The sequence below is a fragment of the Coregonus clupeaformis genome, chromosome 27 (assembly GCF_020615455.1).
Source record: "Coregonus clupeaformis isolate EN_2021a chromosome 27, ASM2061545v1, whole genome shotgun sequence".
Taxonomy (NCBI): Eukaryota; Metazoa; Chordata; class Actinopteri; order Salmoniformes; family Salmonidae; genus Coregonus; species Coregonus clupeaformis.
Genome location: NC_059218.1, coordinates 1,279,919 through 1,298,964, shown reverse-complemented (window position 1 = coordinate 1,298,964; position 19,046 = coordinate 1,279,919). Strand labels below are relative to the sequence as shown.

Genomic DNA, 19,046 nt, shown 5'->3' with positions numbered 1-19,046 from the left:
AGTCCAAACCTTAGGCAAATCAAGACACAGGGTGAATGGTAGTTTGCTACAACATTGTCTTACCTCATTGCTTTTCCCCCAACTGTATTCTCCCCCCTGTCATATACTAGCGTCCTGTTTTCCTAACAGGGTAGTATCCCCTACCCACCAGTCCCACTATATTTATAGCGCAATCTGTTGGCATGCAAGCTGCCTCGTGTGTGTGTGTGTGTGTGTGTGGGAGTAAGAGAACGAGAGAGAGAGAGAGAGATGCTGTCTGTGTCACACTATTTCTGACTGCATTGCTGAGTGCCCAACTCGGCTCGTCTGAATGTGTGTGTCTGTGTGTGTGTCTGTTTGACGGTGGGACAGTGAGCCTCTCGCTTTGGCCTCGCAGGATTGGGATTATAAACCAGTACATTTTGAGTTCCATCATAAGGTAGGTGGTTTGTGTGTTTTAGTATGTATTTCTGTGAAATGCCAGAGTTTGTTCTCATAACTTTATTTATAGAGCCCGGGGTGGACTGATGGACAGATAGGGGAGAGAGGGTTAAGGGAAAAGGATAGGACGGGAAAGAGAGGGGGAGAGAAAAGAGAGGGTAAGGGAGGACAAGGGAGAGGGGTACAGTAGCTGCCTGACTGTGACTTTGCCACTAGTCTGCTGTTTCAGACAGAATAGAACAGAGACTGGGTCAGGTCATGGCCAATTCTGTCTGGGTTGACAGTGTTGTAGCTACTGTAATGTCATAGTTGTGTTGATTTGGTGGGTCACAAGAAAATTAGAATTGCTTCAGGTGGGAGACAAAAGTTTGGAAACCACTGGAGTTGAGCCACTGTTCCCGTGAACATGCCATGGACACAGCGTTATGGCGGCACTGTTAGATCTGACACAGTTAAACGGTTGCTTAACACCATTATCCCAGAAACCCTAGACACACTCCAATTTGCATACCGCCCCAACAGATCCACAGATGATGCAATCTCTATTGCACTCCACACTGCCCTTTCCCACCTGGACAAGAGGAACACCTACGTGAGAATGCTATTCATTGACTACAGCTCAGCGTTCAGCACCATAGTGCCCTCAAAGCTCATCACTAAGCTAAGGATCCTGGGACTAAACACCTCCCTCTGCAACTGGATCCTGGACTTCCTGACGGGCCGCCCCCAGGTGGTAAGGGTAGGTAACAACACATCTGCCACGCTGATCCTCAACACGGGGGCCCCTCAGGGGTGCGTGCTCAGTCCCCTCCTGTACTCCCTGCTCACCCATGACTGCATGGCCAGGCACGACTCCAACACCATAATTAAGTTTGCCGACGACACAACAGTGGTAGGCCTGATCTCCGACAACGATGAGACAGCCTATAGGGAGGAGGTCAGAGACCTGGCCGTGCGGTGCCAGGATAACAACCTCTCTCTCAATGTGATCAAGACAAAAGAGATGATTGTGGACTACAGGGAAAAAAAGAGGACTGAGCACGCCCCCATTCTCATCGACAGGGCTGTAGTGGAACAGGTTGAGAGCTTCAAGTTCCTGGGTGTCCACATCACCAACGAACTATCATGGTCCAAACACACCAAGACGGTCGTGAAGAGGGCACGACAAAGCCTATTCCCCCTCAGGAGACTGAAACGATTTGGCATGGGTCCTCAGATCCTCAAAAAGTACTACAGATGCACCATCGAGAGCATCCTGACTGGTTGCATCAGCACTTGGTATGGCAACTGCTCGTCCTCCGACCGCAAGGCACTACAGAGGGTAGTGCGTACGGCCCAGTACATCACTGGGGCCAAGCTTCCTGCCATCCAGGACCTCTATACCAGGCGGTGTCAGAGGAAGGCCCTCAAAATTGTCAAAGACTCCAGCCACCCTAGTCATAGACTGCCGCACGGCAAGCGGTACCGGAGCGCCAAGTCAAGGTCCAAAAGGCTTCTCAACAGCTTCTACCTTCTCAACAGCTTCTAACAGCCATACGACTCCTGAACAGCTAATCATGGCTACCCGGACAATATTTACTATCCCCCCCACCCCATCCCCCTCTTTTACGCTGCTGCTACTCTGTTTATTATTTATGCATAGTCACTTTAACTCTACCCACATGTACATATTACATCAATTACCTCGGCTAGCCAGTGCCCCCACACATTGACTCTGCACTGGTACCACCCTGTATATAGCCTCCCTACTGTTATTTTATTTTACTGCTGCTTTTTAGTTATTTGCTTAACACTTTTTTAATCTATTTTACTTTGCATTGTTGGTTAAGGGCTTGTAAGCATTTCACTGTAATGTCTACACCTGTTGTATTCGGCGCATGTGGCAAATAAAATGTGATCTGATTTGATTGACATATCACCCAGAAATGTGTTATGGTGAATCAACAGGTTAACACTGAAGTATAAATATCTATTAAGATGGTGGTCTGACTGTCATACTAACCTACATAACCTACATCACTCAGAGATTAGTTGGCGTAGGCTTCATTGGTGTTGTGTTGCTTCGAGACTGTCCACAACAGGTATGTCTTCGTGTGTGTCCATCCCTAGACCCAATACTTGCATAAAACCAGGCACCACTTTTCTCCTTCCTACCACACACCACCTGAGCTGCCCTTCACCCAACTGAGATTCTGTACAGGTCTCCGTCTGTCCATGTCTGCTGGTGTTCCAGGCAGGTGCTGGAGGTAGCGTGTGTGTCTGTAAGGTCCTGAGGGGCACAGGCCAGGGGCCCAGAGGTGTGTGTGTGTGTCTGTAAGGTCCTGAGGGGCACAGGCCAGGGGCCCAGAGGTGTGTGTGTGTGTCTGTAAGGTCCTGAGGGGCACAGGCCAGGGGCCCAGAGGTGTGTGTGTGTGTCTGTAAGGTCCTGAGGGGCACAGGCCAGGGGCCCAGAGGTAGCGTGTGTGTCTGTAAGGTCCTGAGGGGCACAGGCCAGGGGCCCAGAGGTGTGTGTGTGAGAAGCCCAATGGAACGGACAGCTGAGTCAGGCTGAAACTGGAGAGGAGAGGGCTTGAGAGCCGTACGTGAGACCCGGGTTGGGAGTGTGTTGGGTGGGAGAAGAAACAGTAGTTTGTGAAAGGTTGTGCAGTTGTACAGATATTTGAGTGTGTGTATGTGCATATGACTTCACTAGAAGGACTAATATTTCTGAGAGACAGCTCGTTTGTGTGTGTTTGTTTAGTGGTGTTGAGTGATCTGCCACCTGTCATGTATTCCACCACATCGTGAGGTGTTTCATGTGTTGTCAACTTGTAAGTTCACATCAGTTAATACGTCACCAGAAACCTATTTCTTTTTCTCATTCCTGTTTCTCTCCATCCTCAGGTTGAATCACTGTTTCTGTGTTGTCCCGCCCCCACTCTGACATCACATCTGGCTGACCTCTGACTGTTTGACCCCTCCCCCAGCAGCCATTGTCATGGCGCTGTCCTCACGCTTAAAGCTCTGGGAGCAGAAGGGAGGTGCAGAGATGATGTGGCATGAAGCATTACTGTTCTAGAATGGTCTGGAATGATCCTCACTCTGTGTGTTCTAGAGTCGTGTGTGTTCCCTTAATGTGTGTTCTAGTGAGTCTTCATGTTGTGTGTATTCTAGAATGATCAGCCTGTGTGTGTTCTGGATATGTCATTTTGTGTGTAGGCTACTGTATGTCCCACACTGCTTTGAATGTTCCATCTGCAAATACAACCACTCCTGTGTGTGCCTACAGTAACCAGAGCACCACACACTCTCTCCCTCTCTCATATTTCATTCACTCTTCTCTCTATCACCCATCTCTTTTTAATTCCTATATTCTACTGGATGTATTATCATTAAAATGGATGAGTAATCTGTTTCGACCACCCCTGAGCAGAGAACAGGAGAGATAGGAGAGTTGTCCTACTGACCTTTCTGTCCTCTCGTCTCCACGGTAACAGCAGGTCTAATCTAAACTGACCATACCACCTCTGCTATTAATAAACCAGTAATAAACCGGTCATGCACTAGTTAAGTCATTATTACATACAGTTGATATGATATGTGTCAGTAACTGAGCTACAGGGCCCCCCTGTAGCTCAGTTGGTAGAGCATGGTGCTTGCAACGCCAGGGTTGTGGGTTCGTTTCCCACGGGGGGCCAGTATGAAAAATGTATGCACTCACTAACTGTAAGTCGCTCTGGATAAGAGCGTCTGCTAAATGACCTAATAAAAAATATAAATGTAATTCACACCTGTCAGTGGACAAGAGGAAACTCTGTGAACTGCAGTCCTAAACGTAGATGATAATTGCTCTTCCACACTAGCATGAGTGCGTGTATGTTTGTGTTTGTGTGTGTTTTTGTATTTGTACGTGTTTGTGTATGTATTTGTATATGTCTGTGTACTGCTGTCACAGTATATAGCCGCTGAGCCTTTGCTGTAGACTGTATTGCATCTATTTCTAACAGTAAATCTGAGTCTGCATGTAAACATTGGGTTGTGGCCCAGTTCAAATAAATGCTGTGAAAATTAGGGCTGTCAGAGTTAACTCGAGAACATTTTAGTGGATTAAATTTTTTATTTTTATCGCAGTGTTTAAAATACACTGAAAACATCCACAATTCTATACAGCTAAAAACAACAGTGCCATGTCAAAACAAGTTGGCATTGAGGTTAAAGAAAGTGTGTTTTATCAATTTACCAGATTCAAGACGTCAATATTCTTGTAATGCTTTTTGTATGAAAAGTTGTAAATTACAGCTCAATTTGAGCAAATTCTGAGTTTGCGATTAATCACAGCAAATCCTGCAATTAACTCGCTGACATTTATTTTGCGTTTGACAGCCCTAGTGAAAATACATCCCCTTCTTCTTCAAGGATGAAGGATGAATTTGTACAGTTGCATTCGAACAGGGCCTGTGTGTGTCATATCTGTCTTACCCTCTCCGTCCCTCCTTTCCACTCTACAGATAAAGGAGAAGAAGGAAGAGCCCACCTCTCCCCCCCCTCCTCTGTCGGCCCTACCGGGAGGCTTCCTCAAACAGCTGGTCAGAGAGACAGAGAAGGAGACCAAACAAAAAGAACCTGAGGCCAAAGAAGAGAAGGCAGTAAGAGAAAGATGAAGGAGTGAAAGAGAGTGGAATGGAAGGAGAGGGTAGAGAGAGAGGGATGGAAGAGACAAAGAGGGAAACAGAAATATAGGAACAAGCGATTAAAAAGGATAATGTGGAAAAAGAAAGGGGTGGAGGTAGAGAGACAGATAGTGGTGGGCATAACCTGGGACGATAGCAAGTCAGCCAAGGGTGAAGTAAAGGCAGCACGTTGCCTTATGTTTTGACATACTGTGGTGACGTCCATCTTGTTTCTTTCCAGCCCAGTAAACTGAGTGACAACCTGGTGCAGCAGTTCCTCCTCCCGGACCAAACTCCACCAATCCTAGAGGCCGAGATGGCCCTGCGAAATGAGCAGTTGGTCAACGGAGAGCGAGGCCGCCACTCCAACCAATCAGATCTCAAGACCTCCACGCCCCGTCGAATCCTCTCCCCCAAACTCAAGAGCCCGCCCCTGGGGGAGACAGCCAAAAAGGAAGTGACCCCAGAGCCACTGAAACAGAAACAGGAAATTACATCAGAGCAGCTGAAGCAGAAACAGGAAATTACAACAGAACAACTGAAGCAGAAACAGGAAATTAAATCAGAGCTGCTGAAGCAGGGGCAGGAAGTGAAGTCAGGGAAAGAAAAGGTGACAAATGATACCAAGAAGCCAACAAATGATGTCAAGATGCCAAAGATGGAGGGAAAGAAAGATCAGCAGAAAGAACAGGAGAAGAAGAAAGAGGGAGTGATAGAGGAGAGACAGGAGCCTGAGGGGCAACAAGCAGACATCGCCATAACAGAACATGAGAGGAAAGAGGTATGATGTCACGTGGTCATGTCATAAGATACGTACGTACTGTATACATGCTATACACACACAAACTCACTTAGGCCTGCATACCTGCTACACTGGGGCGTCGCAAAGTAGTTTTTTTTAGCTCCATGTTTTGTAGAGCACGAGACACATTATGAAGCCGCAGTCTCTCACTCCCTGCAAGAGGTACTCTTCCAGTGTAGCAGGCCTGTTACACACACACACATGTGCATTGATAGACACACATGCCAGACACACACACTTACATTTTACTCATTTTTCAGAAGCTCTTATCCAGAGTGACTTACAAGAGCAATTAGGGTTAAGTGCCTTGCTCAAGTCCACATCAACAGATTGTTTTCATGTAGCTCTTAACCGCTAGGCTACCTGCCGTCCTGGAACATACACACAGTGAAACATTCACCTTCTAAAGAACACACTGCATGCCGTAGAATACAGTTGAAGTCGGAATATATATATACATTTAAACTCAGTTTTTCACAATTCCTGACATTTAATCCTAGTAAAAATTCCCTGTCTTAGGTCAGTTAGGATTACCACTTTATTTTAAGAATGTGAAATGTCAGAATAATAGTAGAGAGAATGATTTATTTCAGCTTTTATTTCTTTCATCACATTCCCAGTTGGTCAGAAGTTTACATACACTCAATTAGTATTTGGTAGCATTGCATTTAAATTGTTTAACTTGGGTCAAACGTTTCGGGTAGCCTTCCACAAGCTTCCCACAATAAGTTGGGTGAATTTTGGCCCATTCCTCCTGACAGAGCTGGTGTAACTGAGTCAGGTTTGTAGGCCTCCTTGCTCGCACACGCTTTTTCAGTTCGGCCCACAAATGTTCTATAGGATTGAGGTCAGGGCTTTGTGATGGACACTCCAATACCTTGACTTTGTTGTCCTTAAGCCATTTTGCCACAACTTTGGAAGTATGCTTGGGGTCATTGTCCATTTGGAAGACCCATTTGCAACCAAATTTTAACTTCCTGACTGATGTCTTGAGATGTTGCTTCAATATTTCCACATAATTTTCCTTCCTCATGATGCCATCTATTTTGTGAAGTGCACCAGTCCCTCCTGCAGCAAAGCACCCCCACAGCATGATGCTGCCACCCCCTTGCTTCACGTTTGGGATGGTGTTCTTCAGCTTGCAAGCGACCCCGTTTTTACTCCAAACATAACGATGGTCATTATGGCCAAACAGTTCTATTTTTGTTTCATCAGACCAGAGGACATTTCTCCAAAAAGTATGATCTTTGTCCCCATGTGCAGTTGCAAACCGTAGTCTTGCTTATTTATGGCGGTTTTGGAGCAGTGGCTTCTTCCTTGCTGAGCGGCCTTTCAGGTTATGTCAATATAGGACTTGTTTTACTGTGGATATAGAAACGTTTGTACCTGTTTCCTCCAGCATCTTCACAAGGTCCTTTGCTGTTGTTCTGGGATTGATTTGCACTTTTCGCACCAAAGTACGTTCATCTCTAGGAGACAGAACGCGTCTCCTTCCTGAGCGGTATGACGGCTGCGTGGTCCCATGGTGTTTATACTTGCGTACTATTGTTTGTACAGATGAACGTGGTACCTTCAGGCATTTTGAAATTGCTCCCAAGGATGAACCAGACTTGTGGAGGTCTACAATTGTTTTTCTAAGGTCTTGGCTGATTTCTTTTGATTTTCCCATGATGTCAAGCAAAGAGGCACTGAGTTTGAAGGTAGGCCTTGAAATACATCCACAGGTACACCTCCAATTGACTCAAATGATGTCAATTAGCCTATCAGAAGCTTCTAAAGCCTGGAATTTTACAAGCTGTTTAAAGGCACAGTCAACATAGTGTATGTAAACTTCTGACCCGCTGGAATTGTGATACAGTTAATTATAAGTGAAATAATCTGTCTGTAAACAATTGTTGGAAAAATTACTAATAATAATATAATATGCCATTTAGCAGACGCTTTTATCCGAAGCGACTTACAGTCATGCGTGCATACATTTTTGTGTATGGGTGGTCCCGGGGATCGAACCCACTACCTTGGCGTTACAAGCGCCGTGCTCTACCAGCTGAGCTACAGAGGACTACTTGAGGACCACTTGTGTCATGCACAAAGTAGATGTCCTAACCGACTTGCCAAAACGATAGTTTGTTAACAAGAAATGTGTAGAGTGGTTGAAAAGCGAGATTTAATGACTCCAACCTAAGTGTATGTAAACTTCCGACTTCAACTGTACATATGATTGTGCATCCCCCCCCCTTCTCTCTCTCCCGCTTTCTTTCTTTCTCTCGCTCTCTCTCTCTCTCTCTCTCTCTCTCTCTCTCTTCCAGGTGAGGGATGTGTGGTATGAAGTTGGGAATGTGTGGTACGTCCACAAGGAGGGCTTTAGCCTCGGTAAGTGGTGGTAATGTAATGTGGTAGACTGTGTGTGTCCTGAGGTGTTGGGTGGCATTGGTTGGTGTATTAATAGTACCTTGCTTTAGCACTGTGCTTTTGTATCCAACCCTTAATACTGCGGGAGCCAGAACACACGTGGCTAAAGCAGCGGATTGAAAATTCTTCACTGGCTTTGATTCTCTGATTGCTTAAAGAATATCCAATCGCTGATGACTTTTTTTTGTACAACGCCCATCGTCACCACAAACAACTTCAATGATGGCAGTCTCAGACTAAAGTATGTAGTGAACAACAGAGCAGTGGAAGAATTTAGTGTGAGTCGTTAGGCTAGAACATCTAGCCAGCATTAATCCCATTTGATTTTCATATACCCACACACACATCCTCTGAACCCTGGTACACACACACATGCACACACACACACACGCATGCGCACACACACACTCACACTGGGGGATCAGAGATTAGGGATGCATATCAGAGTTTAATCCCCTGAGACATAAACCCTGGTAATCCCTGTTTAGTTGTGCTGTGAGAATAATATTGAGAATACAGACTAGAACCACAACCAGGAAATCTCCACTATGACTTAGTTTTTCTCCACAGAAACATGAAATCATGTTGGGACAAATATACAGTGCTTAATTCAACATATAAGAATGTCTCCCTGTTAATGATAATCATCAAACTCATCTTTTGGTGCCTCTAAAGCTGGAATCCTTAACTGAAACAATAACAAAGCGGACACCCCGCCTCTGTTTTGGTAAAAAGCTGGATGGGCCCGGAGAAATGTAACCACTCTCAAATTCAAAGCAAGGACTAACCATCCATGATATCAAAATTATAGTTTTAACCATGTTTTGTATTTTGTATTTGTATTTATTATGGATCACCATTAGCTGCAGCTACTCTTCCTGGGTTCCAGCAAAATTAAGGCAGTTATACAATTTTAAAAATATTACAATACATTTCACAAGACATTAAGTGTGTGCCCTCAGGCCACTACTCTACTACCACATACTGTATCTACCACACAAAATCCATGTGTACGTGTGCGTATGTTATCATGTGTCTGTGCATGTGTGTGTCGCTTCACAGTCTCCACTGTTCCCTAAGTTCTATTTGTATCTGTTTTTTAAATCTAATTTTACTTCTTGCATGAGTTACTAGATGTGGAATAGAGTTCCATGTAGTCATGGCTCTATGTAGTACCGTGTGCCTCCCATTGTCTGTTCTGGACTTGGGGACTGTGAAAAGACCTCTGGTGGCATGTCTTGTGGGGTATGTATGGGTGTGAGTTGTGTGCTAGTAGATTAAACAGACAGCTCGGTGCATTCAACATGTCAATACTTTTCAGAATGACAAGTAGTGATGAAGTCAATCGCTCCTCTACTTTGAGCCAGGACATGCATGCATATTATGAATGTTATTAATGTTAGCTCTTCATGTACATTTAAGGGCCAGCCGTCCTACCCTGTTCTGGGCCAATTGTAATTTTCCTAAGTCCCTCTTTGTGCCACCTGACCACACGACTGGGCAGTAGTCCAGGTGCGCCAAAACTAGGGCCTGTAGGACTTGCCTTGTTGATAGCGTTGTTAAGAAAGCAGAGCAGCGCAGAGCAGACAGACCTCTCCCCATCTTAACTACTGTTGCATCAATATGTTTTGACCATGACAGTTTACAATCCAGGGTTACTCCAAGCAGTTTACTCTACTCAACTTGCTCAATTTCCACATTATTCTTTACAAGGTTTAGTTGAGGTTTAGGGTTTAGTGAATGCTTTGCCCCAAATACAATGCTTTTAGTTTTTGAAATGTTTAGGACTTATTTCTTGCACCCATTCTGAAACTGACTGCAGCTCTTTGTTAAGTGTTGCAGTGATTTCACTTGCTGTGGTAGCTGACATGTATAGTGTTGAGTCATCAGCATACATAGACACACAGGCTTTACTCAGAGCCAGTGGCAGGTCATTAGGAAAGATTGAAAAAAGTAAGGGGCCTAGACAGCTGCCCTGTGGAATGCCTGACTCTACCTGTATTATGTTGGAGAGGATTCCATTAAAGAACACCCTCTGTGTTCTGTTGGACAGGTAACTGTCGATCCACAATATAGCAGCCATAACACACACGTTTTTCCAGCAGCAAAAGCTACACTGAAGTCTAACAAAACACCTCCCACAGTCTTTTTATTATCAATTTCTCTCAGCCAATCATCAGTAATTTGTGTAAGTGCTGTACATGTTGAATGCCCTTCCCTATAAGCATGCTGAAAATCTGTTGTTAGTTTGTTTACTGTGAAATAGCATTGTATCTGTTCAAACACATTTTTTTTCTAAATGTTTGCTAGGCTATAAAGTGTTTTGAGGCTATACAGTGTTTCTTTACATTTACTTTGTTTACAAACATTGGAGTATAACAAGCTTATATTTTTGGGTTCTGATCGGGTATGACAGTTGAGCTAAGCTCATGAGGCATTTATAAGTTGTGTTATTAATGGGCATATATAATTAGTTTGATAAGTCCACAAATGGATGTAGCAACTAAGGATTCTAGCTTCAAGTGACTAATGGATTTGTCCTGAGACTTTCCAATTGGTGGGTTTATACTGAGATTGTCTGTGATTGGTGGGTTCTGTGTTCCAGCCACTCAGCTGAAACCAGACGAGGGAACTCCAGATCTCCCAGCAGGCCTAGTGAGAGTCAGAATGGAGTCAGACGGAACACTGCATGATGTCATGGAGCATGACATCCAGAAGGTACTCTCTCTCTCCCTCTCCCTCATTCTATCTCTCTCTCATTCTATCTCTCTCCTCTCTATCTTTATTTCTCTCTATCTCCCTTCTCGTTCTCTCTCCATCACTCCATTTCTCTCCATCACTTTCTCTCTCCCCTGACACCGCTTTCTCTCTCTGTCCCTCTCGCTTTCTCTCTCCAGTTGAATCCGTCTGAGTTGGACCTGTGTGAGGACTTGAGTGACCTACAGAGTGTGAATGAGTGTGGAGCGCTCCACACTTTAACCAGTCGAGCTAAAGCCAGCCTGCCACTCACACACGCTGGACCCAACCTGCTCAACTTCTGGCCGCCGCTGAACCAACACGGAAAGGTGAACACACACAGACACACACACACATACACTGTACACTTGCTGAGTGATTCATGCCGGGAAACCCAGTGCGTGTACTCTCTCGTCCATCAGTGATAGGAGCTGAACTAGTGCTCTAGAACTTGACTAGGTGTTATGTTCCTGTAGTTCCATTGGAACCAGATGATAAGGGAATGTTGTGGTCTCCTCTCCCCAGACCCCTCGCTCCCGTCGTGGGGACAGTGTGTGGGATGCTCCCCCTGCCCTGGCCGCTCTAGTCAGGCATGTGTATGTCTCCATGGTGGGCACGCGGAGGGACCAGAGTGTGTGTGCGGTGGGACGCAGTGGCACGGGCAAGACCACCTCCTGCCAAGCTTTCACACACACACTCCTCAAACAGGCTGGTACCGCCGGAGACAGCATCAGTGGTGAGTGGTTTGTGTGTGTGCGTTGCGTGCATGTTGTGTAATGTAATATGAAGTCTTTGTGTGTTTATGAAGTGTGTGAAGTAATAGCACACTGTGTGTATAATGTTATCTCTCGGTGTGTGTGTGTGTGTCCAGTGGAGCGTATCCAGGCAGTGTTTACGATCCTGAGGTCGTTTGGGTGTGTGAGCTCTCAGCACAGTGACGCCTCGTCTCGCTTCGCCATGGTTCTCTCTCTGGACTTCAACCACGCTGGACTGGCCTCTGCTGGACACCTACAGGTACACACACACACACACACACACACACACAAACAAACAAATTGTTGCCCGTTATGCAAGTATATTGCTTCTAATGATATGTACAGTATCATATTATAGTCTCAATGTCTTCCCTCCTCTCCCTCCCTTCTTCATCCCTCTCTCCTCCTCTTCTCCAGACTATGATGTTAGAGAAGTGGAGGGTGTGTCAGAAGATGGAGGGAGAGAGTAACTTCCTGGTCTTCTCCCAGATGCTGGCTGGACTCAGTACAGAGATGAGGTACACACACACACACACACACACACACACACACACACACACACACACACGTGCGCACACACACACACTCTTACATGACTTCCGGTCTCCTCCTGATAGGACGGAGCTGCAGATGCACCAATTCTCTGAGGCCAACTCTTTTGGAATAGTCGCTCCCACCAAGGTAACCAGCAAGTGTTGCTAACCTTTTTTGAATTTTTTGGCCATATTGCTTACTCTACCTCAGAAACTAATAGGCCCATCTTCCTCTCCTCCATCCTTTCCTTCGCTCCCTCCGTCAGGTAGAAGAAAAGCAGCGTGCGTCAGTGGCCTTCACCAAGCTGCTGGTTGCCATGGAAACACTGGGTTTCTCAGCCGATGAGCAACGAGCAATATGGCATGTCCTGGCAGGGTTATACCATCTGGGAACAGCGGGGGCCATTAAAGGTATAGACTGTACCAACATCTCTTTCTCTCTCTCCATACCATATGATACTTTATGAAGTGTAGCTGTTAGTAGGACGTATGAAAACATGACAACCATGCCAATACTTTCTCTCTCTCTTTTCCAACCTCCTCTTCTTTGCTTTTTCCCTCCCTGTTTTGTATCCCACCCCACCCCCCTCCCTTCTTCTCCCTCCTCCTCCTCTCCTCCGCCCTCATCCCCTCTTCACCCCAGTGGGGCGTAGGGCGTTTGTGAGTTTTGACAGTGCCCAGGTGGCCAGCAGTGTGTTGGGGTGTGAGGGGGAGGAGCTCCACACGGCCGTGTTCAAACACCACCTCAGACAGCTGCTGCAGAGAGCCACCGGAGGTGGCAGAGAGAGACACGCTACTATAAATGCAGAGGATGGTAAGAGGGAGACAGGCACTCGCACACAGGCATGCACACACACACACACACACACACACTGTGTCACTGCCTCACTGTGTCTGCTCCCAACCACCCATCCCTTTCTCTCTCTCTCCATCTCTTGCTCTCCATCTCCATCTCCACTCTCTCTCTCTCTCTCTCTCTCTCTCTCTCTCTCTCTCTCTCTCTCTCTCTCTCTCTCTATCTCTATCTCTATCTCTAGGTCCCAGGTTGAGTGCTACTCAGTGTGTAGATGGCATGGCTTCTGGACTGTACGAAGAACTCTTCACGGCTATAGTGTCACTCATCAACAGGTACACACACACGTTTACATTTTTGCCTGTTCAAGACTAGTAGAGTACAAGTGCAGGCACAGAGTATCAAGAGTCATCAGATAGAATTGTAGTGTAGAGCCACCTTATGCAGTGTAGTATCTAGACCTGAGTATATGTGGTGAGGTGTTAGGCCTGAAGCCTGGGTGTTTCCTGCTGTCTCTCCCCAGAGCTCTGAGCTCTCAGCAGCTGACGTTAGCCTCTGTGATGGTGGTGGACACTCCAGGCCTCCGCAACCCCAGACACAGTGGAGAGGAGAGGGCTGCAGGCTGGTCTGAACTCTGTCACAACTACCTACAAGAGAGACTGCTGGAGTACTACTACACACACACTTTCACACACACACTGGACAGATATGCACAGGTACAGATACACACACACACACCTTTAAACACTCACACACACACACACACACACACGCTCATGTAATGTAATCTGTACTGTTGTTCCAGGAGAAGGTTCCAGTAGACTTTGAAGCTCCAGAGACCAGTCCTACTGAGGTTGTGTCCTCCATAGACCAGCCTGCTTTACAGGTAATACATACACAACCCCCTGCTACATGTACCTAACACATACACAGCAGAAGTCAATGACCGACCGTCTAAACAGACTACAGCTCCCAGCCTCCTTTGGGAGCACTGCCATCAAGTGTGCCCCAGAGTGTTCCGGGCACAGATTGGCATCACCAGATGGACATGGTGTGTATGTCCGTGTGTGTGTTAGGTGCGAGGGGCGGAGGGAGACCCCAGAGGACTGCTGTGGGTTCTAGATGAGGAGATGGTGACTCCGGGATCAACAGAAAACACTGTCCTGGAGAGAGTCTGCCAGTACTACAGCTCCACTGGTGAGACAGGGGGAGATGGGTGAGGGGAGCGAGAGAAAGAGAAAGAGGGAGTGGAGGGGGGAGAGAGAGAGAAAAGGGTGAAGTGTTTGTTTGTGTGTGACTGTGTGCAAAAATACGAGTTTGGGCCAGAGTGTGTATGTCCGTGTTTTTGTCTGTTTCAGTGATACAGAAGATATTGTGTCAGCAGTGGACATGTAATTCTGTTGTATGGTAGTGTAGAAGTTGAATTCTAATATCTGGTTTCACTCCTCAGTGCGTCAGTGTGAGCAGCCCATGCAGTGTGAGGTGAGCCACCTGATGGGTTCTGACCCAGTCAGATACGACATGACTGGATGGTTCAGCCTGGTTCAGAGCAACCCATCTGCTCTCAATGCCATCTCACTGCTGCAGAACTCCTCTGTGTAAGTGTTACCCAATCTCAGATCCACCTCTCCTTGGCCTATTACCATATTGTGTCAATCCAACTCTTTCAGATCTACTAAACGTGTATTATTGACGTGTGCCTTACCATTTTTTGAATGAATCTTGGCTTCAACCTTTCCCTCTCTCTCCCTCTCTTGCTCCCTTTCCTCTCCAGTGGGGTAGTGAAAATGCTGTTCGGCCCCCGTGCCTCTGTGCCCCCTCTGTGTCGTGGTTTGGGAGGGGTGGAGGGGGGCAGCCAGCGCTCACTACAGAGGAGTGGCACTGTCAGAAAGACATTCAGTGGAGGAATGGCCGCCATACGCAGACACTCCCACTGTATATCAGTCAAACTACAGGCCGTAAATACCCTAATACACACTCCCACTGTATATCAGTCAAACTACAGGCCGTAAATACCCTAATACACACTCCCACTGTATATCAGTCAAACTACAGGCCGTAAATACCTCAGTATACACTCCCACTGTATATCAGTCAAACTACAGGCCATAAGTACCCCAGTACACACTCCCACTGTATGTCAGTCAAACTACAGGCCGTAAATACCCTAATACACACTCTCAGTAAATCAGTCAAACTACATGCTGTAAGTACTGTAATACTGTAAAATACACACTTCTAATCCCACACTTCTACTGTGTCTGTCTGAGAATGTTTTTCTCCATCTCCCTCCTTCCCTCCCCCTCCATCCAGGATGCTCTATTGAATCTGATTCGTCGAGCCAGGCCAGTGTTCATGCAGTGTGTGTGTGCTAAGACAGACAGTGGTAGCGGAGGTTTTGATATCCCTGCTCTCAGGGTCCAGCTGCACTCTACACACATCCTCCCCGCGCTGCAGCTCTACCGCACAGGTTAGTGTTAGCCTAGAATTGGCCCTCAGATACATGTGCACAGTGCAGGTTAGTAGTGTTGGCCATTCTGCACAGGTTATCAAGTTGATAAAGGGAATTTTGGTGGCAACATAGTGCTCACCTGTATATTTATGGTTCTGAAGGCTGCAACCCACCCTATTATCTCTCTCTCTCTCTCTCTCTCTCTCTCTCTCTCTCTCTCTCTCTCTCTCTCTCTCTCTCTCTCTCTCTCTCTCTCTCTCTCTCTCTCTCTCTCTCTCTCTCTCTCTCTCTCTCTCTCTCTCTCTCTCTCTTATTTATATATATATATATATATATATATATATCTCTCTCTCTCTCCCCTCTCTCTTTGTCTCCCAGGTTATCCAGAACACATGACTCTGAGTGACTTTAGGTGTCGTTTCCAGGCTCTGTCTCCTCTGGTCATGAAACGCTATGGTTCAGTCTTCATCACCCCAGATGAGAGGAAGGCAGTGGAGGAGCTGCTGGTAGAACTGGATCTGGACAAGAAGAGTATCGTACTGGGAGCCGGCAGGGTGAGAGAGAGAGCTTCTGTTCTGACAGAACTGAGCTCCTTAGAGTCAGTCTCTGACACACTGTGTCTCTGAAGTTTAGCTAGTTACAGTACTTCATTTTTCCACTCTCTCTGTCTCTTTCGCTCCCTTGCTTTCTCTCTCCCTCTCTGTCTCCCCTTCCCTCTCTTTCTCTCCCTCCCTCTCTCTGTCTCTTCCCCCTTCTCTCTCTCTCGCTACCCTCTCTCTTTGTCTCTCCCCATTCTCTCTCTCCCTCCTCTCCCCTCCCCAGGTGTTTATGAAGCGAGGTGTGTTAAAGTACTTGGAGCAGCAGAGAGACAAGCTGGTCAGTGATTGGCTGGTTCAGCTACAGGCTGCCTGTATGGGACACCTGGCTAGACAACAATACCGCAAAATGAAGGTGAGTCTGACCCATGACTCTAACCCGTGACCTCCAACCCCTGACTGCTAACCCAGGTGAAACATGCTGTAATGTGTTAGGTTAGGTGCTGGTGTAACACACACATTCAGTGACTCTGGTATAAAGGTGTCACCCTATAATGTGTCTCCCTATAATTGTGGTTAGGTACAGTAGGTGGGATGCAGGTGTAACACAGATGTATCTCTGTCTGTTCCCATACAGGTGCAGCAGATGGCTGTGAGGTGTTTCCAGAGTAACATCCGTACTCTGAGACGGGTGGCCAAGTGGAGCTGGTGGAAACTGCTGTGTAGAGTACGCCCCCTACTGGACGTTAACATGGACGACCAGAGACTCAGAGCCAAGGAGGTAGGAATCGATTCACAGACTACTCAGTGGTTCAGAACTAAAGAAGTATGAGTTAATTCAGAGACTACTCAGTGATTCAGCGCTAAAGAGGTATTAGTTGATTAAGAGACTACTCAGTGATTCAGCACTAAAGAGGTATTAGTTGATTAAGAGACTACTCAGTGATTCAGAGATAAAGCGGCATTAGTTCATTCATGATTCAGAGCCAAACAGGAACTACTTGATCCAGTGTCCAAAGCCTTTTGAATAGACTCAAAGACAGAGTTACAAGCGCTTTGCTTTAACATTGGACATTTGGAGATAGAAGATGTGGTAAAATACTTTGATTTCCCAGGATGAGATCATGGCTGTGAGACGACGGCTGGAGAAGTCTGAGAGGGATAGGAACGAACTGAGACAGACCACTGACATCCTGGAGACCAAGGTGGGTAAAGTGTAAAGTTATAGGGTTAGTACATTGTAAAGTTTAGGGGGACAGTATAGTGTTTGAAGACAGTGGGTAAAGTTCTGGTTGCGAGTGAAGATGTGTGCGTGTCCTGTAGGTGACGGCGGTGTTGTCGGAACTAAGTGACGAGCGTTTCCGTGGTGAAGCTGTCAGTCAGGCGCTGGACATGGAGAGAGGAGAGAGACTACGACTCACCAGGGAGAACAAGGAAATACAGGTAGTATTAGAACAGACATATCTTTCTCTATCTCTGTATATACTCAAGGCCCACATCACAATTACAATTGTGTCACATAATACAGTATGTAATCTCGGTTAACCCAGAACTAAAATCTCACGTAATTTACATAGTCTGGCCACGACAGATTATACACTGTGAGGTTATCTCATTCTCTCTCACTCTCTCTCTCTCTCTTCCTCCTTCTCTCAGGCTCATATGGACCAGTGTAAGGTCACCATGGAGATGCTGGAGAAACAGTTGGAGGAGGAGAAACAGAAAGTCCAGAGCAGAGAGTCCAGGACATTGACAGGGACAAGCTGGGGAACTACTATAGGTAACTGCCTTTCATTTTGATTGAACAATAGGTCAAAATCACACACACTGAACTGAAGGTTTGACTGCACTGGATGTTACTAACTGCTGATCTGGGTTATACTGACATCATGATGCATCAGTGAGAATGCAGAATAAATGGAACACAGAAAAGGCAACACAGAGTCACATGGGGGGAGGGTTTGTTACAAGGTTGTTATAGTTTTGTGATTTTATATTCGTTTTCATTTCTATTTGTTTTTATTTGTTTCAGTTTTCAGATTTGATTTTCTAGTTTTTATTTAGTTTCAGTTTGATAAAAACAGTTATATTTTGTTTTTATATTATTTAGTTCCAGTTTTCGTGTTAGGGACAGAAAGTAGCCTATGTGTGGGAGGTTAGGAGACATTTATGTGTTGTAGGCCTATAGTTTGTGTTTTTTTGGGATGTCACTTCATGCCACTGGGGGGCATCAACAAGGTGATGGTCATAGGTTTTGGTTAGGCCGCATTCCAGAGTTTAGACGTTGCTGACGCCTGACTGATCTTACAACACCTGGACAGGTATTTTAAGTATCAGCTAACCACATCATATGTTATAGCAATCTGTCAGTCGATGACACAGTCGATGACTTGGCACGCAACCATTGATTGATGCATGCAACGTCTGAGCAGAGGAATGCAACCGTTTTCGGCTTATTGCCCCCGCCCCAGAACAAAACATCTCACTGGCTAATTTTTCTGTTCGGGCGGGGCCACTCTGGTCTGCTTATTGCCCCCTTCTTCCCTGTTGTTAGCTAGTGATAGCAAAGAGTATCTATTATATTGATAAGATGTTCAATTAACCCCTCTAACAATGAAAATACATGTCCTCAAAGATGGAAGGCAGGCGGGAGGAGACGAGATCAGGTGGGACCATTCTAGCCAACTTATCGGTATATTTGTAACAACTTACTCCGTTTGGTCAAATAATCCTTACGTAATTTGACACAATCTCATAGACCTCCATGCAAAAAGGTCTGCTTATCTCGCGGGGACAGATTTTGGGCGGAGGTAATCCTCCCGCTTCGCCTTATCCTCTCTGGTAATAGCTAGTAATAGTAACAAGCTAGGCCTATTTGAAACATTGCCATCTACTGGCAGCATTAAACTGCCAGAATCAGAAGCTCGAAAACCCAATTACAAAAAAAGTAATTTTTGC

General features: G+C 46.0%; 1 protein-coding gene across 2 annotated transcripts in view; it reads left to right on the top strand.

Annotated features, from left to right (window-relative positions):
* The first annotated feature begins 254 nt into the window (after positions 1 to 254).
* LOC121541512 (unconventional myosin-XVIIIb) overlaps positions 255 to 19,046 on the top strand; it is a 33,332-nt gene continuing 14,540 nt past the window's right edge. Inside the window, exons 1-26 of one of the 2 annotated variants that reach the window (XM_041850579.2) lie at positions 255 to 418; positions 3,304 to 3,436; positions 4,908 to 5,045; positions 5,311 to 5,850; positions 8,181 to 8,244; positions 10,889 to 11,001; positions 11,181 to 11,348; positions 11,545 to 11,755; positions 11,891 to 12,033; positions 12,192 to 12,292; positions 12,392 to 12,455; positions 12,574 to 12,718; positions 12,951 to 13,121; positions 13,345 to 13,435; positions 13,624 to 13,816; positions 13,906 to 13,986; positions 14,177 to 14,297; positions 14,551 to 14,698; positions 14,875 to 15,058; positions 15,414 to 15,570; positions 15,931 to 16,106; positions 16,375 to 16,503; positions 16,726 to 16,869; positions 17,204 to 17,293; positions 17,412 to 17,531; positions 17,745 to 17,868. In XM_041850579.2, the coding sequence (XP_041706513.1) occupies positions 3,398 to 3,436; positions 4,908 to 5,045; positions 5,311 to 5,850; positions 8,181 to 8,244; positions 10,889 to 11,001; positions 11,181 to 11,348; positions 11,545 to 11,755; positions 11,891 to 12,033; positions 12,192 to 12,292; positions 12,392 to 12,455; positions 12,574 to 12,718; positions 12,951 to 13,121; positions 13,345 to 13,435; positions 13,624 to 13,816; positions 13,906 to 13,986; positions 14,177 to 14,297; positions 14,551 to 14,698; positions 14,875 to 15,058; positions 15,414 to 15,570; positions 15,931 to 16,106; positions 16,375 to 16,503; positions 16,726 to 16,869; positions 17,204 to 17,293; positions 17,412 to 17,531; positions 17,745 to 17,868 (3,655 nt within the window). In that variant the 5' untranslated portion in view covers positions 255 to 418; positions 3,304 to 3,397. The remainder of the gene's footprint in view (positions 419 to 3,303; positions 3,437 to 4,907; positions 5,046 to 5,310; positions 5,851 to 8,180; positions 8,245 to 10,888; positions 11,002 to 11,180; positions 11,349 to 11,544; positions 11,756 to 11,890; positions 12,034 to 12,191; positions 12,293 to 12,391; positions 12,456 to 12,573; positions 12,719 to 12,950; positions 13,122 to 13,344; positions 13,436 to 13,623; positions 13,817 to 13,905; positions 13,987 to 14,176; positions 14,298 to 14,550; positions 14,699 to 14,874; positions 15,059 to 15,413; positions 15,571 to 15,930; positions 16,107 to 16,374; positions 16,504 to 16,725; positions 16,870 to 17,203; positions 17,294 to 17,411; positions 17,532 to 17,744; positions 17,869 to 19,046) is intronic. The other variant, XM_041850578.2, reaches the window with a different exon arrangement.